The 15,000-nt window shown below is 43.0% G+C and overlaps 1 protein-coding gene across 5 annotated transcripts in view; it reads left to right on the top strand.

Annotated features, from left to right (window-relative positions):
• The window catches only part of LOC147031599 (uncharacterized), a 595,949-nt gene that overhangs the window by 559,498 nt on the left and 21,451 nt on the right, over positions 1–15,000 (top strand). For all 5 annotated transcript variants that reach the window (XM_085865857.1, XM_085865848.1, XM_085865859.1 and 2 more), the window contains 8 exons: positions 1,472–1,654; positions 1,743–1,832; positions 2,627–2,893; positions 3,141–3,257; positions 4,018–4,182; positions 4,556–4,711; positions 13,687–13,803; positions 14,828–15,000. The exon at positions 14,828–15,000 is cut by the window's right edge and continues 97 nt beyond it. In XM_085865857.1, coding sequence (XP_085721983.1) covers positions 1,472–1,654; positions 1,743–1,832; positions 2,627–2,893; positions 3,141–3,257; positions 4,018–4,182; positions 4,556–4,711; positions 13,687–13,803; positions 14,828–15,000 — 1,268 coding nt within the window. The remainder of the gene's footprint in view (positions 1–1,471; positions 1,655–1,742; positions 1,833–2,626; positions 2,894–3,140; positions 3,258–4,017; positions 4,183–4,555; positions 4,712–13,686; positions 13,804–14,827) is intronic.

Raw genomic sequence — 15,000 nt, 5'->3', positions numbered from 1 at the left:
AAACTTTCCTTGAGGTATAAAAACCCACGCCCATTCAGATCCATTGCCCGTACAAAACTTTTCATCAAGCCGAGCTTTATGTGGAGTGGTGGAAGGAAAACCTTGGCTGGGTCGACAAGGGCGACATGCTTCACGTTGTGTCGACCAGGTACATGCTCTTTTCGCTCTTCCCAATCTTTCTTCGTCCAGTGATTCTTGTCGTCTCTGCTATCCCAGAGACAAAGGAAGCACATGTATTTCATGTAGCCTGACTGCAGCCCTAACAACAGCGCCACCACTTTCAAGTCTCCGCAGATGTGCCAGTTGAAGTCATTGTACTTGATGGAATCAAGCAGCTGCCGCATAGTCTCATAGGTCTCTGTCATGCCGAACGCGTGAGCCAGTGGGACTGATGGTTTCTCGTTGCCATTGTGGAGCAAAACAGCCTTCAAGCTGTTCTTCCCCGAGTCGATGAAGAGGCGCCAGTCTGCAGGATCGTGATCACACCCAAGTTCTTTCAACAGACCGTTGATGTCACTGCAGAATGTCATCGTGTCTTCCATCTCAAAGAACTCAGCCATGTCTCTGTGACGTGCTCTGAACAAGGATATCTTGGTGTTAGGTTCAAGTAGATTCCACTGCTGCAGCCTTGATCCAAGCAGCTCTGCCTTCGCCTTTGACAGCGTGAGATCTCTTACAAGATCATTTAAGTCTCCCTGGTTCAGAAGGTGTCATTCTTGAGTGTCGGGTTCAAAAGGTTCATCATCACCATCCTCTTCACCACTGCTTACAGCTATGTTCTGATCAGCTGGAGGTGTTGGAACGGGGTTCTCGTCATCATGAGGCACAGGTTTACGAGCAGAGACGCAGTCAGCGTACTTGATGTGACCTTTATTCTTCTTGTTGAAGCCGGCGATGCTTGTGCAGCAGAAATAACAATCATCATGATGATTCTGCGGCTCACGCCATATCATGGGCACCGCAAATGGCATGCTCGCGCGCTTGCCCACCAACCACTGAGTCAAGGTTGTGTGGCAGCTTGTGCAGCAGATGTGTGGTGCCCAGCTCTGTTCTTGGTCCCCCACCTTACACCCGAAGTAGTGAAAGTAGGCGGCCTTCATTTTCACTGCTGTAGATATACTTCGCTGTTGATCTTTTTGGTATACCGACCACAGACATAACAGAAGTTGTCAGGATGATTGGTACAGGAACGCCTACTCATCTTTATCTGAAAGAAAGAAATATAACACAAGTTAACAACAATTGTACGAAATAGACATGTTAAAGACATATGTAAATTTCATTGAAATCCTGACTTCTAGGCAATGGGAATATTTCTGTTCCTGAAAATCCTGACGTGATACAGCAAAACGGTTATGATTTTTGAAATCAGCGTACCCAAATTAGTCTTAATCACTTTACACATCTCCAGTAAAAAAATTTTTTTGAAATTTGTTGTTCAGTGTTATTCCTTACTTTTTTGTGTCTGCAGTGATCCCTCCACCGACAGACCTTTCTTTCTCTGCTGTCTCCACGGAAAGCTTTCACATCAGTTGGAAGCCACCACATGGTGTCGATGTTGAAGCCTACAGCATCCGGTTTGCTCCACTTCGTGATGTGACCAACTGGTCCCAAGTTACAATAACTGATAAAAATCACCGAGCAGAGATCCATGGTATGTTGCTAGTTTATCCTTTTATAAGTCTTAGTGTTGTGTGACATACTAACCAGACATTAGTGAAAAATTAAATGTTCTTGTGCAGGCCTCACACCAGGCAAGGAGTATTTGGTGAGCGTGCATTCGATGATCGGGCAGCATGAAAGTGTTGCTCTTTCTGGCACACAGAAGACAGGTACGAAACTACAGTAAATCAATTATATTGAGAACAAACGTTGTTAACTTCCTGTTCATTATTGTGTTAATAAGAGAACATACCAGTCAAAAATGGTAGAGTTAGAACTGCAGGTTGTACTCTCATATACTTCCAGGCAGTGTAAGTTAACTTTAGAATCACTACAGGTTATACTATTTGTGGCTTATGTACTGCAGTACGGATTGTCCGTACCTGAAGTGATTAAAGTTCTAATTGAAGTCGTCTGCAGCGAATTGCAACTTAAAACCGGAGTAAAAACCATAGTTGCAGCTGTAGTCGGAAGGAATACCATTTTTGCCAGCTTTAGAGTTCTCAATCAATCAGGTGTGATACACTACTGTGACAACAAGGTAAAATTCATCCAAACCTATCAAATTGTCATCAATAAGGAAAAGCCTTTTTGTCTTTACCATGAAGGAATTGCCTTCTCCAGCCTTAAGGATTTTGCTTTCATGGTACACTTAGTCAGTGTCCCATGAAAGCCAAATCCATAATATCAGAGAGGACCATTCATTCCTTCATGGTAAAGACAAAAAGGCTTTTCCCAAATGATGAGGGAATGGTTTTGCCTCATTGAAACTCAGCACAGATGTAAAGAAGAAAGCTTCAGAATTATTTTCATCCTGAGGGTTCGACATGATGTCAATAACAGCCTGTCAAAATTGTTCGATAATGAAGTGAAGATCTTCATTTTATTTTACAGATTGATGTCTACGTTTAACTGTACAATGTAGAGTCATTTTTGTTGTGCATGACCAACGTGTGTACAACAGATATCGACCCTCCAACAAACATGGTATTCTCTAACGTGAAAGATTCAACTTTCACGGTACACTGGGAGTCCCCACGAGCACCCATCACGGGTTATCGGGCACTGTACAGTGTTGAAACCCTCGGACCACTCAGGGAAGAGCTACTGCCATCGGACCAAAATTTTATAACTTTCACAGAACTGTACCCCAGTACAGAATACACCGTCAGTGTGTTTGCTGTTGCGGACGATCGTGAAAGCTGGCCACTCACTGGAAAGCAGCTAACAAGTAAGTGGATTTTGTGCTTCATTTGCAATGCTCAAAAAAAAAACAACAAATTTTCATGATCCTTGTTAAAAGGTGACTTTTTAAATCAAATATAATGACAATCATAATTTACCTGAAAAAGAGGAATGTCAAAAATATAGTTTCTTACACATTTAAATGTATTTTGTTTTTAACTGAACTTGACATGCATGTTTATTGTTTGCCCTGCTGGTGGAGTCAAGCCGCACGACATCTTGTGTGCCAACAGAGACAAGTGGTCCTACAGATCTAGTTTTCTCAGAAAAAACTCCAACAAGCTTCATCGTGTCCTGGAACCCACCCCCCATCAGTGTGCGTCACTACCGCCTGAACTACAAAGAAACAGGTGTGTTACTGATGGTGTCGAGTTTGATCCTGTGGCTCTTTCGTTTCATCGTACAATAACTCGACAAGTGTCTGTTTGTGAATCTGTGCGTTTGTTTCCTTCTTTGTGTGCTCGTTTGATTTATATGCACTCCTGAATTGCTGGATGGAATGAATTGATAACTACTGGTTGTACTTGGTGTGTGCAGAGGAAGGTTTTCGGTGGTAAAAAAAAATAAAAATAAAAATTCCCAGGGGTTCAGGGTAGGGAGGGAGACCCCAATTCTCTCTATGTAAGTATTTATGGCATAAGACGCTCCTTGTGGGAGAAGTTATTACAAGTCATACTAAACTACAACAATTCTGGGGGAATTATCCCGTCCGTATGGACGAGTTGTTTGGTAGTTTACCAAAAACAGTCATGGAAAGAAAGGACAAAAAAATGAATTCACACCAGTTGAAAGAGGAACTAAACAGGTAAAGCAAAGCAGTTTTTCTTTAATTGGATGAGATATTATACTTTCACTCCTTTAAGTGCATCATGCAGCATTCATGATGAGTACATAAAAAAGTTCAAGAAGTTGTTTCCTACTCATGATGACATTGATATCAAGTGGTTGATGTATTGTCACGTGTCTGATGTGCAGCTCATCCCATTGTTGTGGAGGGAGCTTTCACATTGATAAAACTTAAATTGATTTTCTGAACAGCATTGAATATCTTTCATCACGACTCCAAAGCAAAAAAGTTTGTCAACCTCTGTTTATGCTCATCATCGACAGGATCCCAACGGCGTCCCTCTGAGCTGTCCATACCCTCTGGGCGTAACTCGGCTGTTATTCGGGGTCTACTGCCAGGCCGCGAGTACAGGGTCGCGCTACACTCTGTGACGAGCCGTGGAGATAACCCAACTATCAGCAAGCCACTGCTGGGAATTGAAAAGACAGGTTGGTAAACCCAGTCACAAAGTTACCGGTGAATCTGTGTTTCCTTCATATTATTATAGCATTTCATTTCATGGCCATCTATGTATTATGGATGCAAAATGGTCAAATATTTCACACAGAAGAACTTTTATCTCACACACAAGAAGGATCCTGGAAAATAACTACATAACAGCAAGAGGATGTAGTAATATTATTATCATGAAAAAGGAGCATAAAAGAATAGGTCAATGAAAAGAGAATGTTTAAATTAGAGGTGAACATAAACACAACACTTCCACATATGTCCTGGTATGTTTGTTTTGGTAGAGCATAGGTTTCATTGTTTTACAGTTTAACCTTTATTTCGTTCATATGTGCCATTCCATTATTGCAGAGATCGACGTGCCCACGGACCTCAAACTTGTTGATGTAGCTGATCGCTACGTTCATCTGGGCTGGCGGCCATCTGAAGCTCCTGTGTCAGCCTATCGTGTCGAATTGAAGGCTCTGGACAGTCAAGATGTAATTGACACTCGTGACATTACACATGGTGAGCATCATTACTTTGCAAGATTTGAGCTGGAATTGCTGCAGGAAATTGACTATGGGAAAGATGGAGAGATGTCAGTGGAGTTCAGGTGTTTGCAGGGCTTGTAAAAAGAAAAAGCTCAGAATTGAAGGAAATGATAATATATATACATTTTTTTTTGTTTTTCTTCAAGAAGAAGAAGGCGCTTCCAACCAAAAATTAAAACAATATCTATTCCGCTAATTTGAGCAATAAGCAAGAGCAGACCCGGTCCAAGGCAATATTTCTATTGGCCTAAAGAAGCTGGCTGTAGAGCTGGTGAAATGTCGCCTGAGACCGGGTCTGCTCTTGCTTATTGCTCAAATTAGCGGAATAGATCTTGTTTTAATTTTGGTTGGAAGCACCTTCTTCTTCTTTAAATATGTCTAATCCCAACCGCCCCGATTATATATATATATATATATATATATATATATATATATATATATATATATATATATATATATACATATATATATATATATATATATATATATATATATATATATATATATATATGTATTGTGACGTCCACGGGACTTGAACAGTCCCGCTAATGTAGAATGAGCCGAAACGATGGAGGCGGTTTATTTTTTATAACCCAAAGATGGCGGTTTTAATCGCTCTACCGCAAACGGGACGAGGAAGGTGGCACGAGTCGCTTTTCACTGAGTTAATAACGTTTATTTCTCTAACCAGAAATAATAAGACTCGGCAAGAGGACGGATCCGGGGCGATTTGACGGGATGGTGGTGTGGGTTCGGGCGTGGGGAAAACACAAACAATTCCAATGGATATACAAATCTCAAACCCTCTAAGGCGCCAGGTACACACACACACACACACACACACACACACACACACACACACACACACACACACACACACACACACACACATACACACACAACGTAGCTGGTCCTGGTGGTCAGGCTGGCCCGTGGTGAAGACGCAACAGTCCCTGGATTGGCGTCGGACGAGCTGGCGTTGCGCTCGTCAGGGGCAGGAGAAACCGTGGTGCTGTCGACCTCCTGGTCTTGGCCCAAGTCCGCTCACAGCCGCCAGGGAACCAGTTCTGGCGCCAAGTTCTGGCGCCTCTGACCTAAAACTTTTAAAAACCACAGTTTGCCATGGATGCTCGCTTTCCATCAAACATTCTTTTTTTCCAACTTCAGTGCCAACTCACCTCCCTCACCCCTCACTCTCACTCTCAAAGCAACCATCCCACTCTTCTCCCTCCAAGCCTCCCTCTCACCTCTCTCAAAAATTCCCCCCTCACCTTTCTCCCACCTTTCATCCCCCTCACTCTTCCTTCTCAAAGTTACCCCCCCTCTCATCCACCAACCTGCCTCCCTCCACTGCCCTCTCACCTCCATCTCTTCACTCCACCTCCTCAAATCCTCAACTGCCTTTTTCCTTGTCTCTTGTCCCCCCTCTCCCTCAGCACCACAGAGCCTTTTCTCCTCCTCATTCGGCCCCTCCCCTCGCTGTTCTGCAATACCCCACACTCCTTCAGCAACCCTCCTTACCTGCCCCCCTCGTCCCTTGTCCTACCCTCCCCCTCCCCCTCCACCTCCTGCACCCAAAGCCTCCTCCCCTTCCTCTTCATTAAAAGTGTGGACCTCAAATATCCGGGGCCTTCGCTCAAACCTTTCAGATCTTTCCATACAGGTTGCCACTGACAAACCAGACATTATCTGCCTAACAGAAACTTTCCTCTCCCAAGACGTGTCTGACTCCCAAGTATCTCTCCCTGGCTACTCCCTCTTACGGTATGACAGACCTGAACCTCGTCCTGGTGGAGGTGTTGCTCTCTTCATCAAAGACTCTATTCCTCACTCTCCATGCACTGCTCTCACTCCCCCAAACCCCCAGGAATACCTCTGGCTTCGGCTTCCCCTCCACTCCCACCTCATGTTTATATGTGTACTGTACCGTCCACCGAACAGTGATGACTCCATCTACACCTCACTATCCGAAAACATGGACCATCTTCTATCTTCTCATCCAAACTCTCTCTTCCTCTTATGTGGTGACTTCAATTGTCATCATGCCAGTTGGCTAGGTGTGGGTACATCTCTCACCTGCCATGGCACCTCAGCAAAAGCTTTCTGCGACTCATTGGGACTGACTCAATCGGTCAACTTCCCGACCCGGATCTCAACCAATGGTACTCCATCTCTTCTGGATCTGATTTTGACAAATTTCCCTGACAATATCTGCTGCTCTTCCTTCGCTCCAATTGGTTCTTCTGACCACATCCTTGTCAAAGTGGACATCTCTCTGGCTGTTATCAGAGAACCACCTCACCGCCGTCGAGTCTGGCATTTCACTCAAGCCGACTGGCAGGGTCTCCGAGCAGCCATCAAACTTACAGACTGGTCTCCTATCACTACTTTCTCAAACATCAACTCATCCTGGGAATTCTTTCAAAGAAACTTGCTCTCCCTCATGCACAGATTTATCCCCTCTCGTGTTCAGTTGTCCTACCCTTCCTCCCGCCCTTGGTTTACTGAAGCTTGTGGCGAGGCAGTTGTCCTGAAACAACTTGCCTTTGCCTCATGGAAAGCAAACCCAACTGAGGGCAATCTCAGTTCTTTCCACAAAGCTCGGAACAAGTGTGTATCTACCCTCAGGAGAGCCAGAAAACAACATCTTTCTCATCTCAAGTCTGAACTCTCAAACCTCTCTCCCTCCTCAAAATCCTGGTGGCGTTTAATCAAATCTGTTTCTGGTGTATGTTCCCCCTCCATCCCCTCCCTTACCTCAAATGGCCGCACTGCTGATTCCACACGTGATAAAGCTGAATGTCTAAACTCGGTGTTTGCAGCTAAATCTTGTGTCATAAACCCATCTCTATCTCTACCCACTTTACCCAGTCGCACCCAACTGTCCCTGGACTCTGTATCCTTTTCTCCTGACAAGGTGGAGAGCTTGCTTTCAAACCTCGAGTCAGATTCTGCAACCGGTCCAGACGGCATCAGCCCACGTGTCCTCAAAGCCTGCTCTTCTGCTCTTGCTCACCCTCTCTCTGTTCTATTCACCCTCTCATTTGCCCAAGGTCATCTGCCATCTGCTTGGAAATCTGCTAACATCACTGCCCTGCATAAAAAAGGTGCAAAAACAGATCCCTATAACTACAGACCAATCAGCCTTCTCCCAATCATCAGCAAGGTGATGGAATCCATCATCGCCTCAGATATGAAATCCTTCCTCTTCTCCAATGGCTTGATTTCCAATCATCAATTTGGTTTCAGACCAGGTCACTCTACCCTGGATATGCTGCTTCTGCTCTCCCATCAATGGATGGAGGTCCTCAATGCCAGACAGGAAATCCGAGCCGTATCCCTGGACATATCACGTGCTTTTGACACAGTCTGGCACCCTGCCCTACTCACCAAACTCTCTTCCCATGGTATTCAAGGCCATCTCCACTCATGGCTCGCAGACTTCCTCTCCTGTCGCAGTCAACGTGTGGCCCTAAATGGAGTTCTTTCATCCCCTCTTCCTGTGCAGGCTGGAGTTCCTCAAGGTAGCGTTCTGGGCCCTGTTCTTTTTCTGGTTTTCATCAATGATCTCTCGGACTCTCTGGAAAATCCTCTATTTCTCTTTGCCGACGACTCCACCCTCTGCCGTACCATCTGTCATCCCTCAGACCGGCAAGCAGCAGCTTCTTCACTCACTGCAGATCTGGATAAAATCACAAACTGGTCCAACACGTGGAACATGTCTTTCAATCCAGACAAATCTCACACTCTCACTATGTCTCTTCAAAAGGACCGTTTACAAAACCCCCCATCCACTTTCTCAACAATCCTCTGGAAGAAGTCTTTTCTTTCAAGCTTCTAGGTCTCACTATCTGCCATGACCTTTCCTGGGAAAGTCACATTTCCAACCTCGCCTCAAAAGCCAGTCGCCGACTGGGAATCCTCCGTCGTGCTCAGTCCTTCCTCGGCCCTCTTGAGCTCCTGACCACTTACAAAGCTTTTGTCCGTAGCCTGATGGAGTACTGCTCTCCCCTCTGGGCTGGTGCTCCTGCCTCCCACCTTTCTCGGCTTCACGCTGTCGAAACCAGGGCATTTAAGATCATCGGCATCTCCCGCAATGAAGCTGAGTCTTTGGGCCTCTCACTCAATCACCGCAGGTTGGTCGGTGGTCTTTCTGTCTTCTACCGACTCCTCTCCAGCCTTGCCCCCCTGCTCTCTCTGCAATTTGTCCCCACCACATTTCCACAGGGCGCTCAAGGTCCGCCAACAACCCCCTTCTGGTAAAACTACCAAAATCACGAATCACTGCTCATCTTCACTCTTTCATTCCTCTTTTTTCCCGCCTTTGGAATAAACTTCCTCACTCTATTCTTTCCCATTCTTCCCTCCAGGCTTTCAAAACAGCTGTTCTCCACCACCTCTTATCTTCCCCCATCCAAATCCTCGATCTTTTCTACCCCCAATAATCCACCCAAGCCCACTTCCTTCATTTGTCTTGCTTTCCTTCCTGAAAGTCCCTGAAATGTCCATCTTCTCTTCGCCATGTTCCCCGTCCCATCCCCATCCCTCTCCCTTCCACAGTTCACCTAATGTGTCTGTTCCCCACTGTTTTGTCCCTTCCACTCCCGCCCCTCTTGTCTCATGCCTCCTTGCTGTGAGTTGTGTGTTAGCTCTCATACGATCCTCGACCAAGGTATACAAAAAAAAAAAAAGTTGCGAGCAGGAGAGGGAGGCAGGTCTGCCCGCCGTTCGACCCTGTACTCCGAGCCAGCAGAACCCCAGAGCCAACCGAGGTGAGGCACGAGGCACAGCAAGGCCACGAGACACGATCAATCCAGGAACGAACCAGCACAACAATAGAGCACGCTCCGAGCACAACAACCTCCACCAAAACGCTTTCTCTATTGATCTTCTTCTTCCTCCCCTTTTCCCCGAACAGAACCTTTTTATCCTCCAGTCCTCGTCACTTCCAATCGAGCCGTTTTATTGGCCCTCCGCCGTCGCCTTCCGCCAATCGTGATCACGGGGCGGAGCCATCCGCAGCACTGTCCTGTGATGTCACGGCAAGCCTCCAGGGAATACTAAAAGGGGTTTACGCAGACACACTTACCCTAACCCGTCTTCCTATCTAATTACGCGACAATTATCATTTCCCCCTTGAAGAAATGGACATTTACTAGACAACTTATCACCACTGAATTGCTACTTATTACATCGAGATCCTGGTACAACTCGAACAGCATGGCATACCTAATTAAACATCCAAATTACCCTTTGAATGCATACCCCCCCCCCCCTCAGACGTAACAGTATATATGTATGATATGTACCTTACTTAAAGAGCATTGGCACTGTTGAAGCAATTTATTGGCTTGGGTTATGCTGGATCATTTGCCATTCCCTTGCCAACAGTCAGGCAGGTCAGCAATATATAATTTGATCAGGGAGCTGGCGACAGCTTGCCTACTTTTTGCAAAGGATATCATAGGTTACAAGCCTCTCATACGAGCCTTGACAAGGTATACAAAAAAAAGATAGGTTCTTAATTAATTAACATCCAATTAACAGTAACTTAATTAAATATATATATATATATATATATATATATATATATATATATATATATATATATATATATATATATATATATATACACACACACACACACACACACACACACACACACACACATACACACACACACACGGAGAAGGAGTTGCTTGCACAGGTTGTGTGAATTCTTTTTCACCAGTCCCATACACATGGTATAGCCTTGGATAACCGAGTAGTGATTGACCGAATGATCAAGGCTGTGTGTACAAAAATACAACGGCATACTTTTTTCTGATGGCTGCCTACAGCCCTACTTAACCCAATGGCAGGAAGACCAAACCTCTCCACACTCGGTAGCGCACATAGTCTCACTTTGATGCTCATTCTGAACAAAAATACCACTGTTAACTGAACATGCTACTATTATGGCCCACTATTACAGCCCTTATGCCCATATCATCCACACACCCTATTATGTCAGTACACTACCATTATCCGTATCTTTGTTGATTATTGATTAAATATTAGGATATTTATCGAAAACGTTTGTGTACATTAAGGCTAAATTGTGTCAATGAAGTTGAATGTGAAAAGAAAATTTGAACTATATTCTCCTTGGCACATCCATCATACGTATGAAGTTTCGCGTCGATCTGTTAAGCTGTTCTGGAGAAGACGATTTTTTTTAATGCTTTTATTTTCAATCCGATATTGCCACCAGACCACATGACCGATGATGTTATAAATTTAATTATTCACTTGCATCAGGTTGTAAATCAGATAATTGAAGTTTCAGATTTTTCAAATTAAACCAATGGATAAGGATTTCAATTCAACCAATTATGACTGGAATTCTACTTCACCAATGGTGTCATCGTTATCACCATAAATATGCCATGGGGAGTTTATGACATGTTTGAAGTTTCAATAATTTGCGTTGAGTGGTTTCAGAGAAAAAGATGTCCAAAAATTTTCTTTTAATCCAATATGGCTATCATACCATGTGATTTATGATGTCAGAGTTATCAATAAAATATTCTCCATGTAGGGAGTCCCTCCTTTTTTTATTGTTTTGCATCGATTGGACAAGCAGTTGCAGAGAAAAACAATATTTTCAGTGAAAATATATCTACGTGGAAACAATCACCAATGCACGCACGCACGCACGCACGCACGCACGCACACACACACACACACACACACACACACACACACACACACACACACACACACACAGACCAGGAGTTGCAATGGTCTCACAACCCTTTTGGGGTGAGACTAATAATGGTGCCAATAAACAGAGCACAAAAACAAATAAATAATTTAACCAGCAACTATGTTTGAATCATGAATTTCAAACATGCTTGTCTCAAACATGCTATGTTTGAAACCACAAATCATGAATGAGGCCATTACAGGATAAACAAAGATGATGTATCTAAACTTAACTATCGCAGCAAGCCTGATTGAAAAAATAAAGGCTGGGTAAGGAAGGATAGGTATCCATGTGAAGATTATAAAATATACTGCAAATCAGGGCAGAAGAAAATAGCAGGGAGAGAATGGCATCCCTGCCCATGCTGAGGTTCTGATGCAGGGGATCAGGTCCTCAGTGTCTTCCAGTACTCCATCGCAAGCTCTTTTTCTCTTCGAACACACTTCTCGTTCCTTGTTCACTTTACTCAAATTCAACTCTGACTGTGCTACTGCCTGCGAACTTTCATCTTTAATTCACCCACCAGCAGGACGGAGTCTCGCACCGCTCATTACACCGCATCTACATACCTTAAGAAACAATCCTGCAGCTATTTCTGTGCTGGCTGAACTCGGTTCAACTGGCTTGGCGGCGATGAAAAACTGAGTTTGGAATTTCGTTTCAGGGTATGAGAGTTATACTCATAAAAAAGGAGGGGTGCATATAGATCAACACAGACTGACAGTTCACCTTGCGGCTCTATATTGATTGGCATGTTGCATCAGGTGTATGGTTGCAAAGCTTCATCCTGCCTCCTCAGGCTTAAAGCAATATAGGCCTGAGAAGGTTTGTGGATCACAAATAAAACACCACTTAAGGCTATATGCTCTTTCTTGTTTGGATAAAAATTGGGAGAGTGGTGCTTTGTACATGTTTGTTGGCTTTGCCTTTCGTTTGAGCATTGTTGTTCACATGACAGATTTAGGATGGAACAGGACTTTTCCTTGAGACAGGCTTATTTCTACAATGCCTTATGGTCATGTGAGGAATCATACATATATGACAAGATCACAGACTTTAGGAGATGTTGGTATATGGTTACATTAATTATATGCATATTAAATGACTATAGATCAATAAATGAGATGGGATTTGTATGAGGAAAGTAAACAACATGAACTCATACATGTGATACCATGAGCAGGAGCAAAGTGCTCAGAAGTGAACACCAAACAGGCCAACTTAATTCAACGATAGAATATGCATCTCTGTAAAGGTGTCAGTCTGCACGTGCGGACAAGAACACTCACAACACCAGCCACATGTTGCTTCTCATAGCGTTAAATATACTTCTCTCAACTTATAGTTAATAAAATCCAACCTCATTTCAGTCTAGTAAGGAATAAAGCGATGATTATGCAGACTTTCAATATCACTTACCATTTCACAATTGTGCAAAGACAAGAAGAAACTACAAAGCATCTCAATATGCAAAGCCGGTCCATGTCTGCTTCCCCAGGCAGGATTAAAGTTATATTCTCATGATAAAAGTTTGTTGAAACGTTGATGTCAAAAGCTCAAATGGTGAAAAGGTTATGGCCTGGAAAGATACAGTGACGCTCAACTGGTAAATAAATAAAGAAACATGGAAGCGATTACAAAACCCGGCCGTCTCATGCTGATGCGCAGCGGACGGGCTGATAAGACCTATTTCTACTCACTGTGACTTTGCCCTTTGACATTTTGACCCAATCATTATTTAGTCTTCTTTGTATTCTCATAATAAGAGTTTGTTGAAAATTTGATGACAAAAGCTCAAACGATAATAAAAAGTTACACATTTTCAAAACCCCATCTCCCACTGCATGGGTGGACCTGAGCTGCTGAAATGGGAAATAAGGATTTTAAATTCTTGTTTATATCTTGTGTATTTTTCTGAGGAGGTAAGATGCTCCTCAGGACCATCATACCTCCATATATATATATATATATATATATATATATATATATATATATATATATATATATATATATATATATATATATATATATATATATATATATATATATATATATATGCAAGATAAAGAGAAATTATGACAAAGAAACAGAAAATATGTATGAAACGAGTGAAAAAATTAAAAACCTTTGTGTACTTTTTTCAAGTTGTTCTTTCTATGCTGAACAAATGGTCTTTTTAACATCCCTTTCTGAATTTCTAGGTCACAATGAGGTCACCATGGAGGGTTTACAGCCATCAACCAAATACAGCGTGAGTGTCCGTGCTCTGGGAAACAGTGGTGAGAAAACTGAACCCATCTCGCTGAATTTTACGACAAGTGAGTGAATTTTATTCCAACAACATTCTTCTCACGATGAGCAGAAATTCAACACCGAGCTCATGTTACTTTACAAAAGGATGGAGACGTGTTCTCTGGAGAAAGGGCAGTTTATATATTGTAATGGTGATTGTCTTGATCATGTAATCTCTCAAATTATTTTATTTTGTTTGCATATTATGATTCAAGCTACATTTGTTACCGCCACCACCAAAGGGGATGGAGGGTTTTTTCACCCCTGTCTGTCTGTCTGTCTGTCTCTGTCTATCTGTCTGTCTGTCTATCTGTCTGTCTGTTTATCTGTCAGTTTGTTTGTCTGTCTAGGAAAAGGATATCTCAAAAGGTTGTTGACAGATTTGGACGAAATTTGGTGCAGAGGTTGAGTGTGTGATTAGGATGAATTGATTAGATTTTGGTGAAGTTCCGAATCTGGATCCGAGAATTTTTTAAAGTGATTCTTCACCATTCAGTGATGGAGATTAAAACGATATACCAGTACATGTATAACATGATATCTTAAAAAGTTATGGACGGATTCGGACGAAACTTGGTGGGCAGGTTTGGTGTGTGACGAGAACGAACTGATTCGATGTTGATGAAGATCCAAATCTGAATTTAGAAACGAGAAATTTTTAATTTTTTTCAGTGATTCTTCACCATTGAGAGATAGCGCCAAAAACCATATATAGCATGATATATGAAAAGGTTGTGGATGAGGTTTGATCAAACTAGGTGGATAAATGGTTTGGTGACGAGAACAAGCCAATTATATTTGGGTTAAGGTTCGGATTCAGATCCGGCCTATCAGTGGGATACAAAATGTAAACTGTTCAGCCTGGAAGAGGTATGCGCTCTACCGAGTGCCGTTCTAGTTTATCTATGGTTCTCCACTGATGTGGTGAAATCTCTTAAAGGTGAATTCAGCAGGAGAGAGCTGTTAACAATGAATTAATTGACAAGTTAAATTTTGACCTTCTAATTTTTCAGATCATAATATTTATCAACTACAAATTTCAACCCATAGATGTTGACACACCGAAACATTTGGAGTTCACCAATGTGGGGCAGGATTCTTTCACCTTGACCTGGAAGGCTCCACAAGGCCCACTCACTGGTTACCGTGTAAAGTATTACGCCTTCGATGATGACGTCCTTGAATTGAGCCCTGCACCACAGCGTCATGAGCAGACAGCTGTG

This window comes from Eptatretus burgeri, chromosome 2 (assembly GCF_056783735.1).
Source record: "Eptatretus burgeri isolate ZD-2024b chromosome 2, Ebu_testis_v1, whole genome shotgun sequence".
NCBI lineage: Eukaryota > Metazoa > Chordata > Myxini > Myxiniformes > Myxinidae > Eptatretus > Eptatretus burgeri.
This window is presented reverse-complemented; position numbering and strand designations above follow the sequence as displayed.